We start from the raw sequence: 27,883 nt of genomic DNA on the forward strand, positions 1-27,883 counted from the left end.
GGAGGTGTTGGCTTTGTGGACGACCAGTGAGATATACCTGCTGGAGCGCGTGCTACGGGTGGGTGTTGTTATGGTGACCAGTGAGATATACCTGCTGGAGCGCGTGCTACGAGTGGGTGTTGTTATCATGACCAGTGAGATATACCTGCTGGAGCGCGTGCTACGGGTGGGTGTTGTTATGGTGACCAGTGAGATATACCTGCTGGAGCGCGTGCTACGGGTGGGTGTTGTTATCATGACCAGTGAGATATACCTGCTGGAGCGCGTGCTACGTGTGGGTGTTGTTATGGTGACCAGTGAGATATACCTGCTGGAGCGCATGCTACGGGTGGGTGTTGTTATCATAACCAGTGAGATATACCTGCTGGAGCGCGTGCTACGAGTGGGTGTTGTTATCATGACCAGTTATCTGAGATAAGGCAGAGCTTTACCTAGTATAGACTTATAGATGACCTGGAGCCAGTGGGTCTGGCGACGAATATGTAGCGAGGGCCAGCCGACTAGAGCATACAGGTCGCAGTGGTGGGTGGTATAAGGGGCTTTGGTAACAAAACGGATGGCAATGTGATCGACTGAATCCAGTTTGCTGAGTAGAGTATTGGAAGCTATTTTGTAGATGACATCGCTGAAGTCGAAGATCGGTAGGATGGTCCGTTTTACAACGGTAAGTTTGGCGGCGTAAGTGAAGGAGCCTGTGAGCTCCGTCGCTCTATAATGGGCATTGCTATAGTGGCACACCTGCAAAACAGATCTCTCTATCTACCTCTATTGTCCGCAAGCACAACAAACTCTCTGCCGGGGTTTATTCACTAAGAACCAAAGAGAACCAAACATAATGAAACTGGAAACCTGAATTTGTCCAAAATAAATGTTTGTTTACTTTGCAAAACGTTTTGCCACTGTGTGACTAATGAATACACCCCTGGTGTGTATCATGTTCCTGAAGAAGGATCCTCTATCTACCTCTATAGTGTGTATCTGCAGGCTGAACGACTGGCGTGATGAAGGACTTCATACCTCTCTACAGACGCCACTCCTGTTCCTGTCTCCTGGAGCATGTGCAGAACCAGCTGTGAGACGCAGACCCTTACTGCAACATCCTGTAAGAACACGCATCACTTCCTGTCTCCTGGAGCATGTGCAGAACCAGCTGTGAGACGCAGACCCTTACTGCAACATCCTGTAAGAACATGCATCACTTCCTGTCTCCTGGAGCATGTGCAGAACCAGCTGTGAGACGCAGACCCTTACTAAAACATCCTGTAAGAACACGCATCACTTCCTGTCTATGGATCCAAATCTACTCCATGGTTGTATCCCCTTGTTCTTGACCTGTGCACCCCTCCTCTCCTCCCCCAGGATGTGATCCCCAACAGTGGGGTGCTACTGGAGGATGCTCTGCTACAGTATCTGAATGGCAGGTGGAGACGGCTCCACCGTCAGGCCACAAAGAGTTATGCAGTCCAGAGCCACGACGCTCAAGAGGAGAAGAAGAAACTGTCCAATGGGAAGGTTGGTGGGTTCAGTCACAGTTATAAAATTGGTTCTAACACGTGCGTGTGTGTGTATGTGTGTGCATGCGGGGCTGTGTGTGCATGCGGGGGTGTGTGTGCATGCGGGGGTGTGTGTGTGTGTGAGTGAGTGAGTTTAATTACAATTAACTGCTGACATGTAAAATTCACTTTGAGATTATTCTTGTATAATGAAAAGCACTTTACAAACCTTATGATTTTTTATTTAACTAGGCAAGTCAGTTAAGAACAAATTCTTATTTTCAATGACGGCCTAGGAACAGTGGGTTAACTGCCTGTTCAGGGGCAGAATGACAGATTTGTTCCTTGTCAGCTGGGGGATTTGAACTTGTAACTTTTTGGTTACTAGCCCAACACTCTAACCACTAGGCTACCCTGCCACCACGTCACTGTGCTTGCTTAGCCATACCCCCTATTTTTTTATTACATTTTTTTTCAGGGGAGGCTGCAGCACACTCAGGACCCCTACTTCCCACATCTATGAAGATATCCCTAGTATCACTCCAGAATATTCCGTTATATGTGCAATTCCTTATCACACCACACTTGGGCGCTAAAGTTAATCTCATTTGAGTCTGTATTACAAAAATAGTCAAGCAGTTGAATCTAGTTTCCTTCCCGTGGCCTACAACACTACCACCTGTCACCCTCTCTCTCTCTCTCTCTCTCTCTCTCTCTCTCTCTCTCCTCTCTCTTTCTCTCTTCTCCCCTATCCTTCTGATATAATGTGATTAGTGTAGTTGATCCGCTTGTGTTTAGCTGACTTACCCCTCTCTGTCTCTCTCTCTCTCTCTCTGTCTCTCTCTGTCTCTGTCTCTGTCTCTCTCCGTCTCTCTCTCTCTGTGTCTCTCTCTGTCTCTGTCTCTCTGTCTCTCTCTCTCTCTCTCTCTCTGTATCTTTCTCTCTCTCTCTTTCTTCTATATCCCTCTGTCTCTCACACAGGTGATATTCTCAGTGTCTCACTCACCCTACTCTTCTGACCCAGCTAATCTCCCCCTCTAGGGGGAGGAGAGGGGAGGCGACAGGGAAAGAGACACGGTGCGGTGACAGAGAGAGAGAGAGGGCGGGAAAACACTGGGAAGAGAGGCAGACGAATAAAGAATGAAGGAATAAAGTGGAAATAAGGGAGGGAGGAAAACAACAGAGAAAGAGAGATGAAGAAAAAAACATAACGGGAGCAGTTTTTGGACAACCTGCGAGAAAGAAAAGAAAGAGGAGGAGCTTAATTTAAGGAGACGGAGAGAGAGAAGACTACAGACTACAGTCTGAAGGTGAACCCTCTGAGATATCTGGTAGATATCTGTTCGACCTAGAGACAGTTTTAGTCCACCTATTATGCCATCGTTGACTTGAATGAGGAGGTCTGTTCTATAGATTATATTTCTAGGGTAGATATATTATGGGTGCTTACCAACTGTAGTTTACAGGGCTAACTAGTTAGCAACACAACAATATTTGTATTTTTATTTCACCTTTATTTAACCAGGTAGGCCAGTTGAGAACACCTTTATTTTACCAGGTAGGCTAGTTGAGAACACCTTTATTTAACCAGGTAGGCTAGTTGAGAACACCTTTATTTAACCAGGTAGGCTAGTTGAGAACATGTTCTCATTTACAACTGCGACCTGGCAAAGATAAAGCAAAGCAGTGCGACACAAACAACAACACAGAGTTACACATAAACAAACGTACAGTCAATAATACACATGGAGTAAACAAGCGTACAGTCAATAACACAATAGAACAAAATAAAGTCTATAAAAAGTGTGTGCAAATGGCGAGAGGAGGTAAGGCAATAAATAGGCCATAGTAGCGAAGTAATTACAATTTTGCAGATTAACACTGGAGTGATAGATGAGCAGATGATGGTGTGTAAGTAGAGATACTGGAGTGATAGACAAGCAGATGATGGTGTGTAAGTAGTAATACTGGTGTGCAAAAGAGCAGAAATGTAAATAAAACAATATGGGGATGAGGTAGGTAGATCGGGTGGGCTATTTACAGATGGACTATGTACAGCTGCAGCGATCGATTAGCTGCTCAGATAGCTGATGCTTAAAGTTAGTAGAAGGAAAGGCGGGCAAAGGAGGTGTTGGCTTTGTGGACGACCAGTGAGATATACCTGCTGGAGCGCGTGCTACGGGTGGGTGTTGTTATGGTGACCAGTGAGATATACCTGCTGGAGCGCGTGCTACGAGTGGGTGTTGTTATCATGACCAGTGAGATATACCTGCTGGAGCGCGTGCTACGGGTGGGTGTTGTTATGGTGACCAGTGAGATATACCTGCTGGAGCGCGTGCTACGGGTGGGTGTTGTTATCATGACCAGTGAGATATACCTGCTGGAGCGCGTGCTACGTGTGGGTGTTGTTATGGTGACCAGTGAGATATACCTGCTGGAGCGCATGCTACGGGTGGGTGTTGTTATCATAACCAGTGAGATATACCTGCTGGAGCGCGTGCTACGAGTGGGTGTTGTTATCATGACCAGTTATCTGAGATAAGGCAGAGCTTTACCTAGTATAGACTTATAGATGACCTGGAGCCAGTGGGTCTGGCGACGAATATGTAGCGAGGGCCAGCCGACTAGAGCATACAGGTCGCAGTGGTGGGTGGTATAAGGGGCTTTGGTAACAAAACGGATGGCAATGTGATCGACTGAATCCAGTTTGCTGAGTAGAGTATTGGAAGCTATTTTGTAGATGACATCGCTGAAGTCGAAGATCGGTAGGATGGTCCGTTTTACAACGGTAAGTTTGGCGGCGTAAGTGAAGGAGCCTGTGTTGCGAAATAGAAAGCCGACTCTAGATTGGAGATGTTTGATATGAGTCTGTAAGGAGAGTTTACAGTTTAACCAGACACCTAGGTATTTGTAGTTGTCCAAATATTCTCGGTCAGGACCATCCAGAGAAGTGATGCTAGTCGGGCGGGTGGGTGCGGGCAGCGAACGGTTGAAAAGCATGCATTTAGTTTTATTAGCACTTAAGACCTGTTGGAGGCCATGGAAGGACAGTTGTATGGCATTGAAGCTTGTTTGGAGGTTGGTGTCCACAGTGTCCAAAGAAGGGCCAGATGTATACAGAATGGTGTCGTCTGCGTAGAGGTGGATCAGGGAATCACCCGCAGCAAGAGCAACATCATTGATATATACAGAGAAAAGAGTCGGCCCGAGAATCGAACCCTGTGGTACCCCCATAGAGACTGCCAGAGGACCGGACAACATGCCGTTCGATTTGACACACTGAACTCTGAGAAGTATTTGGTGAACTAGGCGAGGCAGTCATTTCAGAAACCAAGGCTACTGAGTCTGCCGATAAGAATACGGTGATTGACAGAGTCAAAAGCCTTGGCCAGGTCGATGAAGACGGCTGCACAGTACTGTCTTTTATCGATGGCGGTTATGATATGGTTTAGTACCTTGAGCGTGGCTGAGATGCACCCATGGCTGAGGTACTAAAGTCCCAGGCTGGCAGGTATTATCCAGGCTAAAAAAACAGCTGGTGCCTGTGCAGAAGGTAAAGGGCGCTAACAATGACTAAATAGCTAGTAGCTAATTAGCTGTTTAGCCTCTGATAGCTTCTGATGGCGGTTCTGGCTATAAGGTCTGTCTCTCTCTCTCTCGCTCTCTCTCTCTCTCTCTCGCTCTCTCGTTCTTTCTCCTCTCTCTCCTCTCCTCCCCCCAGTAGTAGACCATGGTAGATTTGTTCCTAGGTCGTTCACTAGTATGTAACAACAGAGACCGTGTTGAGTACGATACGGAACGGGAGGTCATCCTCCGTCTCCAGAACCGGATCCTGCTCCTGTTCTTCGGTTCAGTAGACAGCCAACGGTGCCAGGAGTTCGTCCCCACACTTAAGGTAAACACACACACACACACACGCGCACACGCATGCGCACACACACACACACACACACACACACACACACACACACACACATTGAATCACTTGTCAATCTATAGTTATCTCTCTCTCTCTCGTTCTCTTCTCTCTCTCTCTCTCTCTCTCTCTCTCTCTCTCTCTCTCTCTCTCTTTCTCTGCTAATTAAGGTATTATAAACATCTCATATCTTGCCTCCCTCCTTTACACCCTTCCACTTTCCTTCTCCCCATCTATCCACTCCACGTAGGACTTCTTCAAGCGTCTAACAGATGAGTTCTACGTGGAACGCTCCGCCCAGTTGGTCCTTCTGTACATCAGCCTGGACCAATCAGAGGAGCAGCTGGAGAACCTCCTCAAAGAGCTGCCCAAGAAATGCCTGTTCCTGACCCACAATGACCCCTATCGCAGGTATGGGTGGAAAGGATGGGGTTGGGTAGGGTGGGGAGGAGTGTCTATAGAGTGTGTGTGTATCTTGCACTGTGTGTGTATAGAGTGATTGTGTATATGTAATGTGTCTGTCCGTCCGTGTATGTATGTGTATATCTTACACTGTGTGTGGGTGTGTATATAACGTGTCTGTGTGTGTGTGTGTGTGTGTATCAGAGAGCTGGAGTCTATGTTTGAGGTGGAGGATGTACCGAGGGTGGTGGTGCTGCGTCCAGACTGTTCTGTTCTATCTCCCAACGCTGTCTCTGAGATAAGCAGCCTCGGAACCAACTGCTTCCACAACTGGCAGGTGTGTGTGTAATGGATCATGTCTGTGTGTGTGTGTGTATCATGTGTGTGTGTGTATGTATCATGTGTGTGTGTATCATGTGTGTGTGTATCATGTGTGTGTGTATCATGTGTGTGTGTGTGTATCATGTGTGTGTGTGTGTGTATCATGTGTGTGTGTGTATGTATCATGTGTGTGTCCGTGTATGTGTACAATGTATTTATATACAGGTAACTGCCAGAATAAAGGAAACACCAACATATAGTGTCCTAATAGGACGAGCCAGAACAGCTGTCTCCGGTGCCACTCAGTTGAGTTGACATCTGATGACTCTACACACACACACACACACACACACACACGTGCGCTCACACACACGTGCATGTGCGCTCACACACACACACACACACACACACGAGCACGTGCGCTCACACACACACACACGCGCGCGTTTGCTCACACACACACGCATTCATGCACGCACACACGTACACACACACACATGCACGCACGTGCTCTCACACACACACACACACACACACACACACACACACACACACACACACACACACACACACACTTCTAAACCACCTGTTCTCCTTTGAGACTTCTCTTTCCAAGTCACTGAGATCTCTTCTTCTAGCCAGGGTAGCCAGAATAATGGGCAACTGGACATGGCTATACATGACCCTAAGCATGATGGGATGTCAGGAACAACAGCTGTGTGGAAGGAAGCACTTTGTATCCCTCATTTACTCAACTGTTTCCTTTATTTTGTGTGTATGTATGTATGTATTTATATATATTATGTGTGTGTGTGTGTGTGTGTATATATAACGTGTGTATAACAACGTGTGTCTGACAGGAATCAGCTGAGCTTATCGACAGGAACTTCATGCTGAACGAGGAGTTTGACGACAAAAAGATGCGGAGCGTCACCGACCCGATACGCCGCCTCAAATACAAGGTGAAGAAGAAGAAGAGGAGGAGGCAGTGGGGGTGGGGGGGTGGCGGAGCCGGAGAGGATGAGGAGGACGAGGAGGATGAGGAGGAGGAAAGAGGAGAGAAAGAAGGATGAGAAGCAGAATGGAGGAGGAGGAGGAGGAGGAAGAGGAGGAGGAGGAGGAGAAGGAGGAAGAGGAGGATGAAGAGGAGGAGCTGGTGGAGGAAGAGGAGGAGGAGGAGGAAGAGGAGGAGGTTGAGGGTGGTCCTGGGGCTGAGATGTGTATAATATTGTGCGTGTGTATATATCTTGTGTATATAAAGGGGAAGAGGAAGAATGAGAAAAGAAGGTGGGACTCCACTCCACTCCTCTTAAGCACAGGCCAATCATGTGAATTATCTCCAAGTACTGGTTGGTTCTGTCAAGACAGACCTCTTGATTGGTTGATTGTCGCTTCTGTTAATGACTGGATTGCTGATGCTGCCAAGACAATTGTTGTGTCACAAGTGGCACCCTTTTCCCTTTATAGTGCACTATTTATGATTAGGGCCCATAGAGCTCTGGTCAAAAGTAGCGCACTATGTAGGAATGTAGTGTGACATTAGGGACTCTGCCAACAATGCTGATGCTAACTAACGATTAGCAATGACTAAATAATATGAACTGATGCTAACAAGCGATTAGCAATCACTGAATAATATAAACTGATGCTAATTCATGCTAACTAGTGATTAGCAATGACTGGATAATATGAACTGATGCTAATTGATGTTAACTAACAATTAGCAATAGGTGACTAAGATGAACTTAATTAATAATTGATGCTAACTATGGATTGGCAATCGTTGAATAATATGAACTGATGCTAACTAGAAATTAGCAATGACTGTATAATATATAATGTTGCTAATAGCAATGGTTGGATAATATTGGCACTAGTTACTATCCATAGTGTTGTGGCGTGACGTTGCCAGAACAGAAGACTGTTTCTGTAGGTCACCTCAATGCTTTACGCTGAGCATTAACAACTTGATTGTTATGTACATTTGCAATGTGTATATAATTTATGTTGATATATTCATATTAAAACATAAATCAACGCTGCATTGTCAGTAAAGGACTTGGTTCTTCGTCATTCATCTGGATGATGATGATGATGACGCTGTTGTTGTTATGATGATGTAATAAACATGGCAGAAGCCTATTAGGTCTCTCTCTCTCTCCTTCACTTTTTCTCTCTCTTTATCTTTCACTTTCTCTCTCTCGCAGTCTCTCGCTGTCTCTCTCTCTCTCTCTCCCCTTCTTTGTCTTTTGCACAAACCCAGCATCTCTCTCTCTCTCCCCTTCTTTGTCTTTTGCACAAACCCCGCATCTCTCTCTCTCTCCCCTTCTTTGTCTTTTGCACAAACCCAGCATCTCTCTCTCTCTCCCCTTCTTTGTCTTTTGCACAAACCCAGCCAGTTGTGCTTTTCCTTTTTTTACAAATGTGTTGCAGACACAGTCACGTAGCTACTTCCTGTTCTCTCAGTAACAGTACGGCAGAGAGAGAGGAAGTACGACTAAAACTCTTGAGAAAAGGTATCCCTCACTTCACCAGAAGGGTAAGAAACTTACTTCAGTAAACAGTTCAGTTTAATAATATGTTCAGATGATATGATAAAAGAGGAAGTCAAATGCACTCAATGATTAAATCACCAGATGAATAGGAGGCCTATAGGGGACAAGGAGGATAAAAAGAGAAGAAGAGAGGAATATGGAGACCTATAGGGGACAAGGAGGATAAAAAGAGAAGAAGAGAGGAATATGGAGGCCTATAGGGGACAAGGAGGATAAAAAAGAGAAGAAGAGAGGAATATGGAGGCCTATAGGGGACAAGGAGGATAAAGTAGAGAAGAAGAGAGGAATATGGAGGCCTATAGGGGACAAGGAGGATAAAAAGAGAAGAAGAGAGGAATATGGAGGCCTATAGGGGACAAGGAGGATAAAGTAGAGAAGAAGAGAGGAATATGGAGGCCTATAGGGGACAAGGAGGATAAAGTAGAGAAGAAGAGGGGAATATGGATGAGTGAGAAAGGAGGTCAAAAAGGAGAAAGAAGAGGTGTAATTTAAAATTCATATTATTCACTAACCCCCAAACTTTTTTTGCTTGTTGACAAATGTATTATTTCCTTATTAATAGCAATATTTTAGCATCTAGATAGCACCTTCATTTCTAAGTGTAGCGATTAGCAATGACTGGCTAATATGAACAAATGCTAACTATCGATTAGCAATGACAAGCTAATATGAACTGAATGAGTGATTAGCAAACGGTTGAATAATATTAACTGGTGGTAATTATACTGAACAAAAAAGTAAACAACCTCTTTGTTCTATGTGGCTGTTAGCAGATGTACAACCTCTTTGTTCTACTTGGCTGTTAGCAGATGTACAACCTCTTTGTTCTACGTGGCTGTTAGCAGATGTACAACCTCTTTGTTCTACGTGGCTGTTAGCAGATGTACAACCTCTTTGTTCTACGTGGCTGTTAGCAGATGTACAACCTCTTTGTTCAACGTGTCAGTTAGCAGATGTACAACCTCTTTGTTCTACGTGGCTGTTAGCAGATGTACAACCTCTTTGTTCTACGTGGCTGTTAGCAGATGTACAACCTCTTTGTTCAACGTGTCAGTTAGCAGATGTACAACATCTTTGTTCTACGTGGCTGTTAGCAGATGTACAACCTCTTTGTTCTTTGGAAGTTAGAAGATGTTTGAGAACCTGGTGGGAACATAGCATGCAAACAAGTGATAACACCAGTTGTGTTACTGAATTCTGCTGATATCTAAGCCCTGCTGCTAAAGCTAGCTTCTGACCCCTCTGCCCCAGACCTACCAGAAGGGTGTCCTCTGACCCCTCTGCCCCAGACCTACCAGAAGGGTGTCCTCTGCCCCAGGCCTACCAGGAGGGTGTCCTCTGACCCCTCAGCCCCAGGCCTACCAGAAGGGTGTCCTCTGACCCCTCAGCCCCAGACCTACCAGAAGGGTGTCCTCTGCCCCAGGCCTACCAGAAGGGTGTCCTCAGCCCAGGCCAACCAGAAGGGTGTCCTCTGACCCCTCATCCCCAGACCTACCAGAAGGGTGTCATCAGCCCCAGGCCTACCAGAAGGGTGTCCTCTGACCCCACAGCCCCAGACCTACCAGAAGGGTGTCCTCTGACCCCTCTGCCCCAGACCTACCAGAAGGGTGTCCTCTGACCCCTCTGCCCCAGACCAACAAGAAGGGTGTCCTCAGCCCCAGGCCTACCAGAAGGGTGTCCTCTGACCCCTCTGCCCAAGGCCTACCAGAAGCTTGTCCTCTGACCCCTCTGACCCAGGCCTACCAGAAGGGTGTCCTCTGATCCCTCTACCCCAGGCCTACCAGAAGGGTGTCCTCTGACCCCTCTGACCCAGGCCTACCAGAAGGGTGTACTCTGACCCCTCTGACCCAGGCCTACCAGAAGGGTGTCCTCTGACCCCTCAGCTCCAGACCTACAAGAAGGGTGTCCTCTGACCCAGGCCTACCAGAAGGGTGTCCTCTGACCCAGGCCTACCAGAAGGGTGTTCTCTGACCCAGGCCTACCAGAAGGGTGTCCTCTGACCCAGGCCTACCAGAAGGGTGCCCTCTGACCCCTCTGACCCAGGCCTACCAGAAGGGTGTCCTCTGACCCAGGCCTACCAGAAGGGTGTCCTCTGACCCAGGCCTACCAGAAGGGTGTCCTCTGACCCAGGCCTACCAGAAGGGTGTCCTCTGACCCAGGCCTACCAGAAGGGTGTCCTCTGACCCAGTCCTACCAGAAGGGTGTCCTCTGACCCAGGCCTACCAGAAGGGTGTCCTCTGACCCAGGCCTACCTACCAGAAGGGTGTCCTCTGACCCCTCTGACCCAGGCCTACCAGAAGGGTGTCCTCTGCCCCAGGCCTACCAGAAGGGTGTCCTCTGACCCCTCTGACCCAGGCCTACCAGAAGCGTGTCCTCTGACCCCTCTACCCCAGGCCTACCAGAAGGGTGTCCTCTGACCCCTCTGACCCAGGCCTACCAGAAGGGTGTACTCTGACCCCTCTGACCCAGGCCTACCAGAAGGGTGTCCTCTGACCCCTCAGCTCCAGACCTACAAGAAGGGTGTCCTCTGACCCAGGCCTACCAGATGGGTGTCCTCTGACCCAGGCCTACCAGAAGGGTGTCCTCTGACCCAGGCCTACCAGAAGGGTGCACTCTGACCCCTCTGACCCAGGCCTACCAGAAGGGTGTCCTCTGACCCAGGCCTACCAGAAGGGTGTCCTCTGACCCAGGCCTACCAGAAGGGTGTCCTCTGCCCCAGGCCTACCAGAAGGGTGTCCTCTGCCCCAGGCCTACCAGAAGGGTGTCCTCTGACCCAGGCCTACCAGAAGGGTGTCCTCTGACCCAGGCCTACCAGATGGGTGCCCTCTGACCCAGGCCTACCAGAAGGGTGTCCTCTGACCCAGTCCTACCAGAAGGGTGTCCTCTGACCCAGGCCTACCAGAAGGGTGTCCTCTGACCCCTCTGACCCAGGCCTACCAGAAGGGTGTCCTCTGACCCCTCTGACCCAGGCCTACCAGAAGGTTGTCCTCTGACCCCTCTGACCCAGGACTACCAGAAGGGTGTCCTCTGACCCAGGCCTACCAGAAGGGTGTCCTCTGACCCCTCTGACCCAGGCCTACCAGAAGGGTGTCCTCTGACCCCTCTGACCCAGGCCTACCAGAAGGGTGTCCTCTGACCCAGGCCTAGCAGAAGGGTGTCCTCTGACCCAAGCCTACCAGAAAGTCCTCTTTGGTCGAGCGCTTCAGCTGCTCCGCTATGTTTTGACTGACTCAGTCCTGAAACAACAACAGATCAACACATCACTTATTGGACTCAAACCACAGCTGGAGGATGTATGCAAAATCCTTTTTAGGTTTGCTACATTGTCAAGGCTTGCAGTGTGCTCCACAACATTACAATCAAAAGTAGCAGAAAACACCTGCGTCAATTCCGTGTAATCTTATGGGCAAACGGTCCAGCGCTTGTTCAGAAACGTAAAAGCGAACCAGAACTGTGATTCTGGTGCAACGGGACTGCTAAAAATGAGCATTTGTAAGATTTAACACGTGAAAACCATTTAGCCGATGCCGTCACGGCAGATAGTGCTGTAACAAGGTTTGGCACAACAGGAGCCCTTGCATGAACAGCATCATTAACTGGTCTAAGATCTTGAACAAACGCAAATCACCCAAGGCTTTCCGGATGGGAAGAATGGGGGTGTTGCAGGGAGAGTCTGGACAAGGCACAATTGCTCCTCTTTCTACCAATGAAGCATGAACAGGGGTAATCCCCCTCATCCTGACTCAGTGGATACTGGGTCCGGCTGGGTCTTTGCTCTTAGGTGTGACAGTCAGCGGTTTCACCCTCCTCTTTCGCCCAATGTCATACTTATCTTTAGCCCACAGAGAGTCTTGGAGACCAGCCAACAAGGGTGACTCAGTCTCAACGGAAACCATCTGTTTAGTTGGTTTTGCATTATCTAAGCCATGCACACATCGTTGAACAGGCGCAGCCCACACAGAGTATGTGTGTCAGGGGTGAATTTAGATCCATCCACTCTAACTGTCGCGACTTCCACCAAAGTCGGTTCCTCTCCTTGTTCGGGCGGTGTTCGGCGGTCGGCATCGCCGGTCCTCTAGCCATCGTCGATCCACATTTCATTTTCCATTTGTTTTGTCTTGTTTTCCTACACACCTGGTTCTCATTTCCCTCATTAAGTGTTATGCATTTAACCCTCTGTTCCCCCCATGTCTTTGTGTGGTATTGTTTGTTGTAAGTGCTTGTGCACATGTTGACTGGTGCACGTTGGGTTTTGTACCCATGTTGTTATTTATTGATGCCGTTGGTTTTGAATTTAAACTGCTCCGGCTATTACCTAGTTCTGCTCTCCTGCGTTTGACTTCACTGCCACCAGTTACGCACCCCTTACACTAACTTCCCAGTCAGTAACCTGCAAGACCGACTTCAACCAGACACCAGTGTCCTTCCAGGCAACATCATCTGTCTTAGCTATTGAACAAATGTGGTACCGTGTCGATTAAGAGATCAAGTAAAGCCTGTACCTTGGTTATCTTTACACTAACAGCACATCATTGGGGCCCACTATACATGTCACTGCGCAGTAAGCTGTTCTTGGATTGCGGTTTCTTTCAGCCAATTTTATTCGTAGTACAAATCTCTCTTCAATTGTGAAAAATGGGCGGTGCAATGTAAGTCAGTCTGGCATAAAACTGCCTGTTTGTTAAAAGTTATTGGTGACGGGGGCAGTATTGAGTAGCTTGGATGAATAAGGTGCCCAGAGTAAACTGCCTGCTACTCTGTCCCAGATACTAATATATGCATATTATTAGTGGTATTGGATAGAAAACACTCTGAAGTTTCTAAAACTGTTTGAATGATGTCTGTGATATAACAGAACTCATATGGCAGGCAAAAACCTGAGAAAAACAGGAAGTGAGAAATCTGAGGCTTGTAGTTTTTTAGCTCAGCCCCTATTTGGAGATACATTGGGATATTGGTTATGTTGCACTTACAACGGCTTCCACTAGATGTCAACCGTCTTTAGAAACTGGTTTGAGGCTTCTACTGTGAAGTGGAACTAAATGAGAGCTGAATGAGTCGGGTGTCTGGCAGAGAGTCAAGTGCTGGTCATGCGCATTTCAGCTACCTGCGTTCCATTGCTTTTCTACAGACATAGGAATTCTCCGGTTGGAGCGTTATTGAAGATTTATGATAAAAACATCCTAAAGATTGATTCTATACTTAGTTTGAAATGTTTCCACGACCTGTAACATAACATTTTTAACTTTTTGTCCGACGTTCGTCTGGACCTGAATGCTCGTTTGGATTTGTGTACTAAACGCCCTAACAAAAGAAGCTATTTGGACATAAATGATGGACATTATCGAACAAATCAAACATTTATGGTGGAACTGGGATTCCTGGGAGTGCAATCTGATGAAGATCATCAAAGGTAAGTGAATATTTATAACGCTATTTCTGACTAATGTTGACTACCCAATATGGCGGATATCTTTTTGGCTCCTTTGTTGTCTGAACGCTGTACTCAGATTATTGCATGGTTTGCTTTTTCCATAAAGTTTTTTTCAAAATCTGACACAGCAGTTGCATTAGGAGAAGTATATCTCTAATTCCATGTGGAACACTTGTATTTTCATTAACATGTATGTTGAGTATTTCTGTAAATTGATGTGGCTCTCTGCAAAACCACTGCATTGTTTTAGAACTACTGAACGTAACGTGCCAATGTAAACTCAGATTTTTGAAATATGAACTTTATCAAACAAAACATACATGTATTATGTAACATGAAGTCCTATGAGTGTCATCTGATGAAGATCATCAAAGGTTAGTGATGAATTTATCTCTATTTGTGCTTTTTGTGACTCCTCTCTTTGGCTGGAAAAATGGCTGTGTTTTTCTGTGACTTGGTGTTGACCTAACATAATCGCTTGTGTTGCTTTCGCCGTAAAGCCATTTTGAAATCGGACACTGTGGCTGGATTAACGAGAATTCTATCTTTAAAATGGTGTAAAATACTTGTGTGCTTGAGGAATTCTTTTTTACAGTTTTGGAATCTTTAGAGTGTTTTCTATCCCAATCTGACAATTATATGCATGTTCTAGTTTCTGTGGCTGAGAAATAGGCACTTTCAAATGGGTACATTTTTTTTGCCAAAAACGAAAATCCTGCCCCCTACACGCAAAAGGTTAACACTCAAAGACAGATTCAATGGCTGTAGCACAGCGTATTCGACATACATATTTGAGAAATTCAGAATAATAAGCAAATGCTTTTACCTAATAATAGACTACTACTGATAATATAACAACTTCAAATACTGAGCTGTTAACATTAAGTAGCCTAGGTTAACTTAGCTGGCCTTCAATTGAGGGAATTCAACAGAGTTCTCTGGGACATTTTTACAACTCATTCAAACTCTAAAATTAAATACATGGGAAAATGTTACCAAACATGATAATAATAGGCCTGCATCACGGTAGGCAGCTAATTGTTCAATTACACTTTCCATCCTTACCTTGGAAGGTCACTGGATCTGTGCTGATTGCCTGTGAGTGTGACAATGTTAGCTAGCCAATGGGAGCCTAGTAGAACGCCCCTCTGAATAATGGGGTGTGGTTTTGGCTTAACTGCGTTGGGGAAAAGTAAGAAGCGTCCTTGACAGAAACCAAAACAACAGGATGTACAAAGAGGCGTTTCCTTTTTTCACAAATGTGTTGCTGACACATTCACGTAGCTACTTCCTGTTGTCTCAGTAACAGCATGGCAGAGATGAAACCACAACTCTGAGAAAAACTAACCTTACTAATAACTTCACCAGAAGGGTAAGAAACTTACTTCAGTAAACATTTCAGTTTAATAATATGTTCAGATGATATGATAAAAGAGGAAGTCAAATGCACTCAATGATTAAATCACCAGATGAATATGGAGGCCTATAGGGGACAAGGAGGATAAAGTAGAGAAGAAGAGAGGAATATGGAGGCCTATAGGGGACAAGGAGAATAAAAAGAGAAGAAGAGAGGAATATGGAGGCCTATAGGGGACAAGGAGGATAAAAAGAGAAGAAGAGAGGAATATGGAGGCCTATAGGGGACAAGGAGGATAAAAAGAGAAGAAGAGAGGAATATGGAGGCCTATAGGGGACAAGGAGGATAAAGTAGAGAAGAAGAGAGGAATATGGAGGCCTATAGGGGACAAGGAGGATAAAGTAGAGAAGAAGAGAGGAATATGGAGGCCTATAGGGGACAAGGAGGATAAAAAGAGAAGAAGAGAGGAATATGGATGAGTGAGAAAGGAGGTAAAAGAGGAGAGAAAGAAGAGGTTTAATTTAAAATTCATCCTATTCACTAACCTATTCATAGCCATTTTTGTCAGAATATCTTGCTTTGTCCTTCTTCAAGTGTGTTGCATTGTTATTACTAATACATAATATAGAAAAACAATCAAATATATATATTTTTTAAACACAGATATGTGCTCTTTTGCACCACAAAAATGGTGCCCATAGTCACTTTCTGTTTCTGCAGCAGTAAAATCAGCAGTAAAGTCATGTCATTGCATGAAGTCACTTCACAGCAAAATTGTAAACGTTATGAACAGTTTTGCACCTGGAAAATGTCACCCGTAATTGCTAGGATTCAGTCTTTGGTAGTACTGGGTGAAGAGTTACATTCATCTGTCAGGAGCCATTGGGAAGTCCCTCCCCTCTGACCTTCTCCTCCAATGGGTTTTGAGAAGGACACGAGGAGAGGACACAAGGGAATAACCAATTGAGATTCTCCCATGTAGTCAGGTTGTGTCACTGGACACAAAGTCGGATATGGAGGGAGATCGCCCTCCAGTGGTAGAATGACTGTTGCTCACCTCTCCAGACAGCATCCTCCAATCAGGATGTGTGGTGATATGTTTGTGATTGGGTAGTGGGATTCCGGGACAGTATATCTGTCGTAGTGCGTCTGTGAGTGTGCTTCTGTCATCTGACCTGTAGAGGGCGCTCTATCTCTGATTTCATTATGAACAGGTGTGAAAGTAGATGGAATTTCTTCCCTGTACAGGACTTTCTGTATTACTTGGTTGGTTTCAGCAGAGATGCCCATGAATTCCAGTTCAACAAACTTTAATAATGTTCTGCCTTAACTGTCCATTACTGTACGTTACTGTACATATGCAATCACCATATCACATATCACAATAAAAAGTAATAGGACAAACATTAACTAAATCATTTGGTAAAAATTCTAAGCATTTGCAATCACCATATCAACAACGTATAATACTAATAGGAAAGGAAAACACTTATGATAGTTTATTCTCCATCTGTGGTAGAGGGTGATGGCACTTAACTGTCCACTACTGTACGTTACTGTACACATGCACCACAGGTGTCAATAAAAGGCGGGGCCGGCGTTATGGGCTTGCCTTAGGGGGTCTGGGCCGCCCTACCGTACCTCCTTGCCTTAGGGGGTCTGGGCCGCCCTACCGTACCTCCTTGCCTTAGGGGGCCTGGGTCGCCCTACCGTACCTCCTTGCCTTAGGGGGTCTGGGCCGCCCTACCGTACCTCCTTGCCTTAGGGGGCCTGGGTCGCCCTACCGTACCTCCTTGCCTTAGGGGGTCTGGGCCGCCCTACCGTACCTCCTTGCCTTAGGGGGTCTGGGCCGCCCTACCGTACCTCCTTGCCTTAGGGGGTCTGGGCCGCCCTACCGTACCTCCTTGCCTTAGGGGGTCTGGGCCGCCCTACCGTACCTCCTTGCCTTAGGGGGTCTGGGCCGCCCTACCGTACCTCCTTGCCTTAGGGGGTCTGGGCCGCCCTACCGTACCTCCTTGCCTTAGGGGGTCTGGGCCGCCCTACCGTACCTCCTTGCCTTAGGGGGTCTGGGCCGCCCTACCGTACCTCCTTGCCTTAGGGGGTCTGGGCCGCCCTACCGTACCTCCTTGCCTTAGGGGGTCTGGGCCGCCCTACCGTATCATTCATTTAAATGTATCATTTATTTGACCAAGACGCGCCTGTCCAAAATGTATCATTTATTTGACCAAGACGCGCCTGTCCAAAATGTATCATTTATTTGACCAAGACGCGCCTGTCCAAAATGTATCATTTATTTGACCAAGACGCGCACCAACAGAAAATGTATCTTAGATAAAGCGTCCAAGCGAGCGAAACAACGCTCCTCTGTCACAGAACGTGTAGACCATCTATCTGAAAAGACCTACTCTTTTTGTCCAGACAGCATCAGATACATATGCTACACATACTGTAGTAAGACAGAGAGATAGTTTTGGCCACTGTTCAGGTGCTGAAATTTTTTGGGGGGGACCAGTGACGGCCCACCCATTAGGGCGCCCCACTTGTGATTGGTCAATAAAAAAAAGCACAAAGTAAATGTACCGTTCTAGTTCTTAAATGTGCATTCAGTCAGAACTTCTCCCTCCCAATGACTCTCTCCTGCCAGACGGCTGACTCCCACACATCAGACTACATCTGCTCTATTAGGTACAGACGGCTGACTACCACACATCAGACTACATCTGCTCTATTAGGTACAGACGGCTGACTCCCACACATCAGACTACATCTGCTCTATTAGGTACAGACGGCTGACTACCACACATCAGACTACATCTGCTCTATTAGGTACAGACGGCTGACTTCCACACATCAGACTACATCTGCTCTATTAGGTACAGACGGCTGACTTCCACACATCAGACTACATCTGCTCTATTAGGTACAGACGGCTCACTTCCACACATCAGACTACATCTGCTCTAATAGGTACAGACGGGTGACTTCCACACATCAGACTACATCTGCTCTATTAGGTACAGACGGCTCACTTCCACACATCAGACTACATCTGCTCTATTAGGTACAGACGGCTGACTTCCACATCAGACTACATCTGCTTTATTAGGTACAGACGGCTGACTTCCACACATCAGACTACATCTGCTCTAATAGATACAGACATCCTGACTTCCACATCAGACTACATCTGCTCTAATAGGTACAGACGGCTGACTTCCACATCAGACTACATCTGCTCTAATAGGTACAGACGGCTGACTTCCACATCAGACTACATCTGCTTTATTAGGTACAGACGGCTGACTTCCACACATCAGACTACATCTGCTCTAATGGGTACAGACGTCCTGACTTCCACATTAGACTACATCTGCTCTAATAGATACAGACGGCTGACTTCCACATCAGACTACATCTGCTCTAATAGATACAGACGGCTGACTTCCACACCTCAGACTACATCTGCTCTATTAGATACAGATGGCGCTAAAGCGAAAAGATAATTGTAATTATCTTATCAGTGGTCTCATGGGGACATCCCTATGCGGTTTGCTTTCTGTCCTGCAGCTGTGTCTGATGTGTCTGAGTGGTATAATTCCTCATGAAATGCAATACTTGTTGTACAGACGTGGAAAATACTTGTTGTACAACAGCTGTTGTATGTATGGGGCACAAAGGAAGGGATAGTCATTCAAAAATCACGTCAATCCCAATTATTTCAAACAGACTGAATCCATGTAACTTATTATGTAATTTGCCAAATTTGACTTCTGAACTAATTTGGGGTGAATGACTATATTTTAGTTTAAAAAATGCATAGAATTTTTGTTTCACTCTGACATTATGGAGTATTCTGTGTAGATCAATGTATTTTTAGCGCAACAAAATGCAACTAAATGTGGAAGGGTCTATATACTTTCTAGAGGCACTCTATCTTCTCTAGGAAACTGCCATTTAAAAAAAAAAACTTGCCGTCATATTTCTGTCATGCTAATTTGTTGACAACTCCACCCACCCACCCCCCTCCCTGTGCCCAGGGTATTCAGCCAATCAGTAGCCATCACCGTTTCTGGACCAACATGAGAAGGTAATGTACTCACATCTGAGACATTGCAGCTAAACCATATAAATACACCTCCTATTTCTGCACACACATAGATGTGTTATGGACCTAATCATAGAATTACAGAATCCCCATTACATTAAAAGGATCTCTGTGGGTCCAATAGTAAATATTTGTCATTTCACTTTTTTTTTTAAATGCATTAGCTTTTAAATGTAGCTTAATTAAACACAACCCGACATTGTTTTCATCTGATTACTTCAAAAGGCTCCTCCTCAACACACGTTCGTAATAATTCCAGTTTCCAAAATGTGCACTGTGCCGTTTGATGAATAGAAAGAGACATCCTGTTACAAAACACCAGAAGGTGTAGCAACAAACAGCGATGATCAAACAATAGGCTTGTAGCCTGTATTGATGATGATCAAATAGGCTTGTAGCCTGTATTGATGATGATCAAATAGGCTTGTAGCCTGTATTGATGATGATCAAATAGGCTTGTAGCCTGTATTGATGATGATCAAATAGGCTTGTAGCCTGTATTGATGATGATCAAATAGGCTTGTAGCCTGTATTGATGATGATCAAATAGGCTTGCTGCCATTGAGTTTCTCGGTCTCTACAATGCATTTTTGCCTTGGCAAAATTGCAGCATTCTCATCCAACCACAATGCATTTTGGAGTAAATTCTACCCGTTTTCAAGTCCACGTGGACTGAGGACAGCAAGGAGTCATCACCTAGCCACAGAAACCCATACAGCCATTTTCCAAACAAGGAGAGGTGTCACAAAAGTCCGAAATAGCATTAAAATGAATCACTTACCTTTGACGATCTTCTTCTGGAGGCACTCCCAGGTCTCCATGTTGTTTTGTTCGATAACGTCCCTCTTTATGACCAAAAACCTCCTTTTTGTTTGCGCGTTTTGTCCAGTAATCCGAATGCAGAAGGCGTGTGCACTAATTCCAGACTAAAAGTTTTAAAAAGTACAATAAAATTTAGTATAAACACTCCGATTGTTTTTGTCATAAATAATCAATAATATTTCAACCGGACAAAAGCTTTGTCAATAGGAGGTACAGTAAAGAGAGTCGAAAACAGCAGGTCCAGGACAAGGTAGCACGTCCAGTGAACAGGTCAGGGTTCCATAGCAGCATGCAGAACAGTTGAAACTGGAGCAGCAGCATGACCACGTGGACTCGGGACAGCAAGGAGTCATCAGGTCAGGTAGTCCTGAGGCATGGTCCTAGGGCTCAGGTCCTCCTGGAGGGGAGGGAGAGGGAGAGAGAAAGAATTAGAGGGAGCATACTTAAATTCACACAAGACACAGGATAAGACAGGAGAAACACTCCAGATATAACAGACTGACCCTAGCACCCCGACACATAAACTACTTCAGCATAAATACTGGAGGCTGAGACAGGAGGGGTCGGGAGACACTGACGATACCCCCGGACAGGGCCAACCAGGCAGGATATAACCCCACCCACTTTGCGTATGCACAGCCCCCACACCACTAGAGGGATATCTTCAAACCACCAACTTACTACCCTGAGACAAAGCTGAGTATAGCCCACAAAGATGTCCCCCACGGCACAAACCTGAGGGGGGCGCCAACCCGGACAAGAAGATCATGTCAGTGACTCAACCCACTCAAATGACGCACCCCTCCAAGGGACAGCATGAAAGAGCACCAGTAAGCCAGTGACTCAGCCCCCGTAACAGGGTTAGAGGCAGAGAATCACAGTAGAGAGAGATAGAGACAGCAAGGGCGGTTCATCGCTCCAGAGCCTTTCCGTTCACCTTCACACTCCTGGGCCAGACTACAATCAATCATAGGTCCTTCTGAAGAGATGAGTCTTCAGTAAAGACTTAAAGGTTGAGACCGAATCTGCGTATCTCACATGGATAGGCAGAGCATTCTATAAAAATGCAGCTCCATTGGAGAAAGCCCTGCCTCCAGCTGTTTGCTTAGAAATTCTAGGGACAGTAAGGAGGCCTGTGTCTTGTGACCGTAGCGTAGTGCAGGTACCATAGCATACGGCTTCACTACAGTACAAATGTATTTCGTACAATATGTTATTATTCCCCCAATGCCCGTATTCTGATATCTTCCCCTTGCTTGTTGTAAACGTATAAACTTGTAGACAAATACATAAAAAAGAGACAAATAATAAACACATTAAGTTATAAAACAGTTCTCGACAATAGAGAGCGAGGGAGAGAAGAAAAGAGAAAAGAGAGAAAGAGAGAGTGAGAGAAGAGAGTGAGATCAGGTGTGTGTATGTATAAGTCTGTATGTGTAAGCGAGCATGTAATTGAGTATGTGTGTGTTCATATCCACTTCATAGTATTCAGATATTTTTACAGTTCCCATACTTTCTTTTTTTCGTCACCTGAAGTCCCTATAGAATATAGTACAGCCATAGTGTAATGGAGCTGTCTCGGAATAGCTGTCCATCTATAAAGAGTTTGTCCACAGTGAGAAAGCCACGCTTACCCTTCTCCCTTTGTTGCCATTGTAGCGGATACAGTCTCTTACAACGTTCATTTATCTACCTTGGAAATTGGTCATTGAGACCGAATTTGGTCCCTTTAAGCTCCCTTCCCCCGCTGATCGCACCATCTGGATTATTGGATGCGTCCAATTAGATTTTCATGCTACAAGTAGCGACTCCATCACCCTGTTTTCCCTGAGTAGACCATCCATGTTGGAATCGTGGATTTTTACCTAGGCTGTGAGTGCCTTGTTTTCTCCTTGGAGCGTGAGAATTCCACTCTGGCTAAACTCCCCCCTCAGCCCTGCTACCTTCTCACACAACTTTTCCAGTGTTTCATGGATTCTAGCCAGAGCACTAGCCTCTACTAGCATCTACTTCAAAGGTAAGTAAATTGTCCGTGTCTGTAGATTAATCTGTTTTTCTTTTTTTCAGATTAAAGTTCTTTAGTACGGTAGTCGGATTTTTCCATGATTGAGTATGTTGTTCCTCCATAGCGTCAAGCTGTTGGTACTCGTCGATTTCCCTCAGGATCTCCTTAGTATCCAGTTTGGCTCTTAACTGCAACCAGATGTTTTACGAAAAGATAACACTGAGTCTTTCCCACGACGACGAACGGTGTCTGTAGTACAGCCAGCTAGCACTCGCTGAATCCATTGCTTTTAGGTTAGCTTTGCGACAGTATCAAAAATACATTTTGGATTGTTCTTATTCTCTTCAATTAAGTTGGAAAAATAGGATGATCGAGCAGCAGTAAGAGCTCTTCGATATTGCACGGTACTGTCTTTCTAAGCTAGTCAGAAGACTTCCTGTTTGGTTGAGCGCCATTTCCGTTCCAATATTCTGGAAGCTTCAGGGCTCAGGTATTTTCTGTATACCAGAGAGATAGTTTCTTATGACAAATGTTTTTTTGTTTTTAGGGTGCGACTGCATCTAGGGTATTACACAAGGTTAAATGTAGTTCCTCAGATAGGTGGTTAACCGATTTTTGTACTCTGATGTCCTTGGGTAGGTGGAGGGAATCTAGAAGGGCATCTAGGAATCTTTGTGTTGTCTGAGAATTTATAGCACAACTTTTAATGTTCCTTGGTTGGGGTCTAAACAGATTATTTGTTGCAAATGTAATAAACTGGTGGTCCGATAGTCTAGGATTATGAGGAAAAACATTAAGATCCACAGTATTTATTCCACGGGACAAAACTAGGTAGAGTATGACTGTGTCAGTGAGTAGGTCCGGAGACATGTTGGACAAAACCCACTGAGTCGACGATGGCTCCGAAATACTTTTGGTGTGGGTATGTGGAATTTTCTATGTGAATATTAAAGTCACCAAAAATGTGAATATTATCTGCCAGGACTACAAGGTCTGATGGGAACTCAGTGAGGAACACGGTATACGGCCCAGGAGGCCTGTAAACAGTAGCTATAAAAAGTGATTGAGTAGGCTGCATAGATTTCATGACTAGAAGCTCAAAAGATGAAAACGCAGTAATTTGTTTTTGTAAATTGAAATTTGCTATCGTAAATGTTAGCGACACCTCTGCCTTTGCGGGATGCGCGGGGGATATGGTCACTAGTGTAACCAAGAGGAGAGGCCTCATTTAACACAGTAAATTCATCAGGCTTAAGCCATGTTTCAGTCAGGCCAATGAAGATTATGATCAGTGATTAGTTCATTGACTATAACTGCCTTGGAAGTGAGGGATCTAATATTAAGTAGCCCTATTTTGAGATGTGAGATATCACAATCTCTTTCAATAATGACAGGAATGGAGGAGGTCTTTATTCTAGTGAGATTGCTAAGGCGAATACTGCCATGTTTAGTTTTGCCCAACCTAGGTCGAGGCACAGACACGGTCTCAATGGTGATAGCTGAGCTGACTACATTGACTGTGCTAGTGGCGTACTCCACTAAGCTGGCAGGCTTGCTAACAGCCTGCTGCCTGGCCTGCACCCTATCTTATTGTGGAGTTAGAGCCCTGTCTATGTTCGTAGATAAGATGAGACCAGCCCTCCAGCTAGGATGGAGTCCGTCACTCCTCAGCAGGCCAGGCTTGGTCCTGTTTGTGAGTGAGTCCCAGAAAGAGGGACAATTATCTACAAATTCTATCTTTTGGGAGGTGCAGAAAACAGTTTTCAACCAGCGATTGAGTTGTGAGACTCTGCTGTAAAGCTCATCACTCCCCCTAACTGGGAGGGGACCATAGACAATTATTCGATGCGACACCTCTTTCTAGCTGATTTACACGCTGAAGCTATGTTGTACTTGGTGCCGTCTGACTGTTTCATCCTAACATCGTTGGTGCCGACGTAGATAACAATGTCTCTATACTCTCTACACTCACCAGTTTTAGCTTTAGCCAGCACCATCTTCAGATTAGCCTTAACGTCGGTAGCCCTGCCCCCCGGTAAACAGTGTATGATCGCTGGATGATTCGTTTTAAGTCTAATACTGCGGGTAATGGAGTCACCAATGACTAGGGTTTTCAATTTGTCAGAGGTAAGGGTGGGAGGCTTTGGCAGCTCAGATACAGTAACGGATGGAGGAGAGACCAGAGAAGGCTCGGCCCTCTGACTCCGACTCGTTGCTTAATGGGGAGAACCAGTTGAAAGTTTCTGTCGGCTGAATGAGCGACACCGGTTGAGCGTTCCTACAGCATTTCCTTCCAGAAACCGTGAGAAAATTGTCCAGCTGCGGGGATCGTGCGAGGGGGTTTATACTACTATCTGTACTTACTGGTGGCACAGACGCTGTTTCATCCTTTCCTATTCTTAAACTGCCTAACAATGGCGTCTGAAGCTGGCCTTGCAGCACGGCTATCCTCACCATAAGACAATCGTTGTACTGTATATAATGAGTACAGCAACTGCAATTAGAAGGCATAATGTTAATGCTACTACTTAGTTTCGGCTGTTGGAGGTCCTGTAGAACCATGTCCAGATAAAGTGTCCGGGGAGAAAAAGTTGAGGGGAAGAAAAAAAAGGATATCAAAAACAATTTTAAAAAATAAAAAGGAAAAACTGCAAAGTTGGCAGGTAGTAAAGTAACGTTAGCAACAAACCGCAAGCAGCACGTAAACAAGTCCACAAGTTGTGACCGGAAATGACAACACAAGTTCTTCAAGTGTGATGCATTGTTTTGGACACATAGGGCGCCATTTTGTGAAAGCGAATCTGGGAGTTTTCTATATGAAAATGGCGCCCATAGTCACTTCCTGTTTCTGTGACAGTAAGAAGGAAAGTCGAAGTCATGACATTGCATTACCAGTCTCTTCACAGCAACAAGTTTATTTGGGGATTTTCATTTCCTGTCAATGCTAAACTCATAAATACAAGTCAAATGACACGTTTGTATCCTTCATGAATTGTATTTTGCTATTGTAAAAACATCTGCAATTGTATTTAGTCGTTTTTCTACATATTATATAATACAAATCAATATACTGGGATGTATTTTCTGTGTTCACTCACAGATCTCATAGAGACAAAGAGATGGGGAGCAACTGCTCCAAAAGGAGGAGAGAAGAGGGAGACACTGAAGGAAGGAGAGAAGAGGGAGACACTGAAGGGAGGCGAGAGGAGGGGGACACTGAAGGAAGGCGAGAGGAAGGGGACACTGAAGGGAGGCGAGAGGAGGGGGACACTGAAGGGAGGCAAGAAGAGGGGGACACTGAAGGAAGGCGAGAGGAGGGGGACACTGACGGGAGGCGAGAGGAGGGGGACACTGAAGGGAGGCGAGAGGAGGGAGACACTGAAGGAAGGAGAGAAGAGGGGGACACTGAAGGAAGGCGAGAGGAGGGGGACACTGACGGGAGGCGAGAAGAGGGGGACAGTAAATGGAGGACAGAAGAGGAGGACAGTAAAGGGAGGAGAGAAGAGGGAGACACTGAAGGGAGGAGAGAAGAGGAGGACACTGAAGGGAGGAGAGAAGACCGTGACAATGTCAACAGTGAAGCAACGTCCTTTGACCAAATGTGAGACAGAGTTTCCTGAAATGCTTCAAGTTAGTGTGGTCTCCATGTTGTAGTACCATGTTGATGACACAGGGGGTGCTGTTATCAGTGCAAAGGGAGGTCTCCATGTTGTAGTACCAGATTGAGGCCAAAGGGGGTGCTGTTACCGGTGCCCAGATACTATACATGTAATATGTATCCATGTTTGTTATTCTTCCAGACCCCCCAACTCTCTTGATTCGCTTGAGACAGAGAAGAGACGTGAAGAAAGAGGTAAGTAAAACTGTTAATCTTGAGGTGAAATACCAGAAGTGGTCTCCTTATGTAGTAATGTATCTGAGGTGAAACACCAGAAATGGTCTCCTTGTGTAGTAATGTATCTGAGGTGAAATACCAGAAATGGTCTCATTATGAAGTAATGTATCTGAGGTGAAACATTAGAAATGGTCTCCTTGTGAAGTAATGTATCTGAGGTGAAATACCAGAAATGGTCTCCTTGTGTAGTAATGTATCTGAGGTGAAATACCAGAAATGGTCTCCTTGTGAAGTAATGTATCTGAGGTGAAACATTAGAAATGGTCTCCTTGTGAAGTAATGTATCTGAGGTGAAATACCAGAAATGGTCTCCTTATGTAGTAATGTATCTGAGGTGAAACACCAGAAATGGTCTCCTTGTGAAGTAATGGTTATTTTAATGAATATAGCATTGTCCTTCTACTATTTCTATATGTTCTATTTGAAATGAGTCTCGTATGTAAAATAAATACTGTACAGTTACCTATATATTTATCATGTTTTGATGTGTTTCTGACCTGGATTTGTTTGTAACACATGCATGTTTTTGTACGGTGTGTGTGTGTGTGTGTGTGTGTGTGTGTGTGTGTGTGTGTGTGTGTGCATAACATACCTGTCCTTCTCTACTCCAGATGCTACATTTGTGGATGATAACAGGGCGGTCCTCATTCAGAGGGTTACCACGGTGATACCCATAGCAGATAAACTTCTCCAGTGGCATATGATCCACTTTGAGGCGTACCTTAAGATCCTTGCTGCCCGGACCAGACCAGATCAGATGAGGGAGCTGTACAACGTCTTAAACACAGAAAAAGTCAAATCAGCCTTCTATAGGCTCCTTCAGAAGCAAGAGCCTTATTTGGTCCAGGTGCCAGGTAGGTTGGTTGTCTCTCTCTCTCTCTCTCTGTTTCTCTCTCATCAGTGTCCTCTAAACCACATATGATACCACTGACTGAAGTCTGTTGGAATTACAGTAGAATATATTCTTCTTTCCTTCCAGGTGGGCCTGTCTGTATGGAGGTGGATTGCTATGGACAGACTGAGAGCATTGGGCAGAGCAGCGGTATGTCTGATAAGGCTAACCTCACACACTGTATACTGTACACACACACACACACACACAAACTTTAAAGTTGTATTAGTCGTATGTAAAGGATACACATGGTATACGACAACAATAAGAAATAAGAAAAGATAACAACATAAAGTGAACGGCTCAGTGGAATAGAACTAAGCAACAAGGCCCGAGGGGGTGTGGTATATCTAAGCAACAAGGCCCGAGGGGGTGTGGTATATCTAAGCAACAAGGCCCGAGGGGGTGTGGTATATCTAAGCAACAAGGCCCGAGGGGGTGTGGTATATCTAAGCAACAAGGCCCGAGGGGGTGTGGTTTATCTAAGCAACAAGGCCCGAGGGGGTGTGGTATATCTAAGCAACAAGGCCCGAGGGGGTGTGGTATATCTAAGCAACAAGGCCCGAGGGGGTGTGGTATATCTAAGCAACAAGGCCCGAGGGGGTGTGGTATATCTAAGCAACAAGGCCCGAGGGGGTGTGGTATATCTAAGCAACAAGGCCCGAGGGGGTGTGGTATATCTAAGC

At 45.6% G+C, this 27,883-nt stretch overlaps 2 protein-coding genes across 23 annotated transcripts in view; both read left to right on the plus strand.

Annotated features, from left to right (window-relative positions):
* The first annotated feature begins 2,161 nt into the window (after positions 1-2,161).
* nxnl1 (nucleoredoxin like 1) lies at positions 2,162-8,274 on the plus strand. 4 transcript variants are annotated; one of them, XM_090195171.1, is made up of 5 exons: positions 2,162-2,803; positions 5,215-5,388; positions 5,660-5,820; positions 6,016-6,148; positions 6,993-8,274. In XM_090195171.1, exons 2-5 carry the CDS (start codon positions 5,224-5,226, stop codon positions 7,203-7,205), a joined length of 672 nt encoding a protein of 223 aa, XP_090051297.1. In that variant the 5' UTR covers positions 2,162-2,803; positions 5,215-5,223; the 3' UTR covers positions 7,206-8,274. The 4 variants fall into 4 exon arrangements, with proteins under 4 accessions (XP_090051297.1, XP_090051298.1, XP_090051299.1 ...); XM_090195172.1 differs by having other exon boundaries at positions 5,218-5,388; XM_090195173.1 differs by lacking the exon at positions 6,016-6,148 and having other exon boundaries at positions 2,173-2,803.
* Positions 8,275-8,340: 66 nt separating this feature from the next.
* The window catches only part of LOC110485427 (protein NLRC3), a 31,199-nt gene continuing 11,656 nt past the window's right edge, over positions 8,341-27,883 (plus strand). For 4 of the 19 annotated variants that reach the window (XR_016485628.1, XR_016485629.1, XR_016485625.1 and 1 more), the window contains exons 1-6: positions 15,284-15,493; positions 19,516-19,565; positions 25,511-26,011; positions 26,211-26,263; positions 26,917-27,159; positions 27,285-27,347. Coding sequence is in view for 11 of the 19 variants with exons in the window: in XM_090195138.1 (XP_090051264.1) it covers positions 19,558-19,565; positions 25,511-26,011; positions 26,211-26,263; positions 26,917-27,159; positions 27,285-27,347 (868 nt within the window). In the remaining 8 variants the exon portion in view is untranslated. Of the gene's footprint in view, positions 8,672-9,075; positions 9,169-15,283; positions 15,494-15,629; positions 15,970-19,515; positions 19,566-22,369; positions 22,423-25,510; positions 26,041-26,210; positions 26,264-26,916; positions 27,160-27,284; positions 27,348-27,883 lie in introns of those variants that run through there. The other 15 variants (XR_016485626.1, XM_090195139.1, XR_016485627.1 and 12 more) reach the window with 12 other exon arrangements.

The sequence above is a fragment of the Oncorhynchus mykiss genome, chromosome 13, assembly GCF_057628025.1.
Source record: "Oncorhynchus mykiss isolate SJ-2025 chromosome 13, ASM5762802v1, whole genome shotgun sequence".
Taxonomy (NCBI): Eukaryota; Metazoa; Chordata; class Actinopteri; order Salmoniformes; family Salmonidae; genus Oncorhynchus; species Oncorhynchus mykiss.